Source organism: Mandrillus leucophaeus, unplaced genomic scaffold, assembly GCF_000951045.1.
Source record: "Mandrillus leucophaeus isolate KB7577 unplaced genomic scaffold, Mleu.le_1.0 Scaffold347, whole genome shotgun sequence".
NCBI lineage: Eukaryota > Metazoa > Chordata > Mammalia > Primates > Cercopithecidae > Mandrillus > Mandrillus leucophaeus.
This window is the reverse complement of record NW_012103665.1, coordinates 386,049-391,137: the sequence shown is the minus strand read 5'-3', so window position 1 is coordinate 391,137 and position 5,089 is coordinate 386,049. Positions and strand designations below refer to the sequence as shown.

General features: G+C 40.9%; 1 protein-coding gene across 1 annotated transcript in view; it reads right to left on the bottom strand.

The window, feature by feature from the left end:
* KATNBL1 (katanin p80 subunit B-like 1) overlaps positions 1-5,089 on the bottom strand; it is a 54,919-nt gene that overhangs the window by 24,369 nt on the left and 25,461 nt on the right. Inside the window, exon 2 of the mRNA XM_011989106.1 lies at positions 2,822-2,952. Coding sequence (XP_011844496.1) covers positions 2,822-2,938 — 117 coding nt within the window. The 5' untranslated portion in view covers positions 2,939-2,952. The remainder of the gene's footprint in view (positions 1-2,821; positions 2,953-5,089) is intronic.

The following is a 5,089-nucleotide window of genomic DNA, read 5'->3' as shown; positions in this document are numbered from 1 at the left end:
TTGATGGTGTTGGGGTGCGGCTCAATCTCCCCTACTGGAGATTTCTCGACTTTTGGGGTGAAGCTCAATTTCCCCTACTGGAAATTTCTTGCCTTCCCTACTACTTGAGGTTTGTGTGAGGCTCAATCCCCACTACTGGAGATTTCTCGCCTTCCTTTCCTAGAGGTTCAACACCCCTGCTAGAGGTTTCTCGCATTCTTCTACTTTTGGTCTGTCCTTCTCTGGCTGCTTCCCTAATGGGAACGTTAGATCCCTCTTGGGATTGGTGGGTTGGTATAAACCCCCAACCCAGACTCCTTTACAGGAGGGCTGCCCTAAGCTGTATGAGGTGACTATAAAACCACAAATCCGGACTCAACACTCGCTTTGCACTCAACTGTGCGTCTCATTCACGCACTTTCAACCTCCAAGATACCCCGACCACCAAGGAAATACTTTGTCGCTCTTGTGATGTTTCTTACCTTGGTCTATGCACAGGGTTACCTGGTATGTGATGTTTTTTCTTTTTCCCCCAAGTTGTTGGTCTGCTTCTTCCTGCGTTGCTGAAAGTCTAGGTTTATTCATCACACTGGGTGTGCCTCGATTCCTTACCCGAGGACACCGCAAGAGGCCGAGCGGCATGCCTCCTCATGGGAGAGGACCAGAGACCCTTCCCCAGAGGAGAATGGGAATCCCGGACAGGCCCCCAAATTTGTTAGAAACAAATGTTCGATGCCGCAGAGAAGAATCAGCACTCTGGCAAAAAGCTTTCTCAGCAAAGCAATTTACTTCTGCAGAAGGGTGCACCTGGAGTGGTCGCAAAATCACACTGGACAAGGGAGGGGAAGGGGTACTTATCCCTAACGCAGCTAGTCCCTACTGCTGTGTTGTTCCCCTATTGGCTAGGGTTGGACAACACAGTCTAAACTAATTCTGATAGGCTATTTTAAAGAGAGCAGGGGTATGAGCTGGAGTGGCAGGGTGAGCAGTTTCAGCGGGAAGGATGGTTACAGAGCAGGTGACTAAAATGACTAAGGACAGAGCAGGTGACTAAGGATGACTAACAACTCTAAATATGTGAGTATAAAGGCTAGAAGGGGGTTGTTTACTGAAACTAGGGGCAAGGAGGCATAAAGAACGAGGAAGTTAAACTTTAAAAATGGAGAACAAAATATAAGGAAGCTGAACATACTGACATACTGGTTCTTTGAAGAGGAACTCAAAATTCATTGTATTTAATAATTGAGGCATATTTAAGTTCATTAATACTTATGTAAATTTTGTGATTGATATCAACAAATCTAAAATTCAACAGGTAAGTTTTTCAGATTAATGTTTTCTCTGTTCTAATTCTGTAGTCTGAATCAACATACAACAACATCATATGTAGTTATTTTGGCAAAGCAACATATCTGATATGGTTTTGCTGTGTCCTTACCCAAATCTCATCTTGAACTGTAGTTCCCATAATTCCTATGTGTTGTGGGAGGGACTCAGTGGGAGATAACTGAATCACGGGGGTGGTTTCCCCAAAACTGTTCTTGTGGTAATGAATAAGTCTCACGAGATCTCATGGTTTTATAAAGGGAAAACCCTTTCACTTGGTTCTCATTCTCTCGTCTGCTGCCATGTAAGTAAAATATGCCTTTCGCCTTCTGACGTGATTGTGAGGCCTCTCTAGCCACGTGGAACTGTGAGTCCATTAAATCTCTTTTTCTTTAGAGATTACCCAGTCTTGGGTATGTCTTTATCAGCAGCATGAAAATGGACTAATACAATATCCAGCTCCCTATTTTCCACACACTAGTTGCAAATTATACTGTAACTTATAGGATGCTTAACAAGTGAGTTAAATTTTAATCTCTTTTCTTATTGCTGTTGCTGCTGTTGTTTTAGAGATAGGATCTTGCTCTGTCACCCAGGCTGAAGTGCAGTGGTATGAACACAGCTCACTGCAGCCTTAACACTCTGGGCTCAAGTGATCCTCCTACCTGAGCCTCCCCAGTAGCTAAGGATCACACGTGCATGCCACCACGCCTGACTAGTTAAAAAAAAACTTTTTTTTTTTTTTTTATATATGGAGTCTCACTATGTTGTCCAGGCTGGGCTTGAACTCCTGGGTTCAAGTGATCCTCCTGCCTCAGTCTCCGAAAGTGCTGGGATTATAGGTATGAGTCACCAAGCCTGGCCTGAATGTGGTTTAAAAGAAAGTATACCAGTGCTAATGAACCTTACAATAGTGAACACAAAGCACCTCTGAAATTCCTCTTTAACTAAAATATTTAAACTATATCATAGTGAAACAGTATACTGACTAAAAATTTTTTTTTCTTTTTTTTGATACGGAGTTTTGTTCTTGGTGCCCAGGCTAGAATGTAATGGCAATGGCACGATCTAGCTCACTGCTGCCTCCACCTCCCAGGTTCAAGTGATTCTCCTTCCTCAGCCTCCCAAGTGCCTGGGATTACAGGCACCCACCACCATGCTCAGCTAATTTTTGTCTTTTTAGTAGACACAGGGTTTCACCAAGTTGGCCAGGCTGGTCTCGAACTCCTGACCTCAGGTGATCCACCCACTTAGGCCTCCCAAAGTGCTGGGATTACAGGCATAAGCCACCATGCCCAGCCCGACTAAAAACTTTTTAGAGCGTATAGAAATACAATGGTTAAGACCTAACAAAGAAAAAAAAAAAAGACATTGGTTATACTTCACCAATTCAACTTAATTCTGGGAGATTAAGCAGAATTATTATCCTCCCACTGTTTAAACAATTCAACCAGAGGTATCTAGAGACCTGACAGTTTAAATTGTCTTATCTGTTTTCTAGAAACCATAGACTTACCTCCTTCATGTTCTTATTAGTGAAATTAGAGATCTTTTTTCTAGGAAGATCAATGAAATGATCCTCAATCTTATTACAAAAGTTCCGTTTTTTAACATTGTGGGTTTCCGATGCCATAATCTCTTAAGTACCTAGACAATAAAATAAAATAGAAAATTAAAAAAGCAAAAAGAGCCTGGTCATTTTTAACACACACACAAACATACAACAGTACCACAATGCTACATAAAAAAGGCAGAGGACATAATTTTAATTTACAATTTTTTTAAAACCTTAAACATAGAGAAGCACAAGGCAAGGCATTCCAGGAAATTAAGGCTCTTTCTGTCCTCACTCTTTTTTTTTTTTTTTTTTGAGATGCAGTTTTGCTCTTGTTGTCCAGGCTAGAGTGCAATGGCATGATCTTGGCTCGTTGCAACCTCCACCTCCTGGGTACAAGCGATTCTCCTGCCTCAGCCTCCCAAGCAGCTGGGATTACAGGCTTGTGCCACCATGCCTGACTAATTTTATATATTTTTAGTAGGGATGGGTTTTCACCATGTTGGTCAGGCTGATCTCATACTCCTGACCTCAGGTGATCCATCCACCTCCGCCTCCCTAAGTGCTGGGATTACAGGTGTGGGTCACTGTGACCAGGCTGTCCTCATTCTTTAGTTGGAACCAGTTGTAATAATATTGTATGTATGTATGTATGTACGTATGTATGTATTATTATTATTTTTTTTGCCAAAGCCACACATCAATCTCCCCATTTTCTATCTCACTAGCCATTTATTAAATGCACAGGTTATGAAATAAGGTATATAAGATAGTGGTATCTATGACATCCAAATGTACAGAAACCTAAAACTATGCAACTAAATCACTGGGTCAAATACAACCCTAAGCAATGAGAGGAACCAAAATTGGACTACATACAACTGACTTGTCCTATGCCTAATCCTTAAATTCTTCTTTCTTTTTTGCAGACAGCTCTCCAAAGTTCTCCTCTACCTTTGGGGGAAAAAAAAAATCCATGCCCTCCTATTTTACTAATTACATCTAAAGAGGGTGTAAAGAGAAGGTGGTGATGGAAACAAATGCTATGACTTAATTTATATAACAGAGGAAATTTGGGATTTTCTCACTTGCACTCTGGTTTCACATTGGAAATTTATTTCAGGTCATGCCCTGAACTTAAGTTCCTCCCTTATTCTTTTTTTAAACATCTACTAAGCATTTAATATAAGCCAGGCCCTGGTGTTAATGTAGACAATGCTCAGAGATCCCGTTTTAAAGAATCATTTAGAAAATTTTTTGAAAATGGATTTTTGTGGGTCCTAACTTAAGAGACTGTAACTCAGTATGTCTCTCTCTGCAGTGGAGCCCAAAGCAATTATATTTTTTAAAAGCTCCACAAGTATTTCTGAGGCATATTCTTAATTCTCCAAAAATATGAACATACACTTGAAATTTTACAAATAATTTCAGCATTTTCTAATATTTTTTACAGCTAATTCATGGATGACCCTTCCATCTCTATCCCAGGTTAAGAAACCTCTAGAGTGAGACTTTTTGAAAAGTAAATAAATAACTGCAATAATACAATAAGTACTCTGACAGAAAGACACTCAGACAAATCAGCAAAGTTTAACCAAGAACGGTCTTAAAGGACAAACAGCACACTGAGAAAATAGCATGTGCAGAACTGAAAGGCATGAAGCAACACTGTTTGGCAGTCTCTTAAGCAGATACTTGTGGCTGGAGCTTAATGCTGGGGGCCAGTTAAATGAGGCCAGAGATAAAAGTTAGATCATAAAGCATCTTGTCCACAATGCTACAATGTAAGATTTTTTCTTTTTCAAAAAAGGGGACTTTTAGTTAAAAAGATAATGGATTGAACACATGCAATTACCTCTACCCTTCCTTGAAACCCGATATAAATGACAATAAAAGGTTTATAAAGACATAAAATCCATGAGGACAAAGACAGGAGTTCAGGTGATGGCAACAACATTTTGGAAACTGCAAAGCTAAAAGTGGTAAGTGGATCAGGTGTGGTGGCTCATGCCTGTAATCCCAGTAAGTTCGGAGGCTGAGACAGGCAGATTACCTGAGGTCAGGAGTTCGAGACTAGCCTGGTAAACATGGTGAAACCCTGTTGCTACAAAAATACAAAAATTAGCAGGGCGTGGTGGCGGGCACCTGTAATCCCAGCTACCTGGGAGGTGACGCAGGAGAATCACTTGAACCCGGGAGGCAGAGGTTGCAGTGAGCCGAGATCATGCC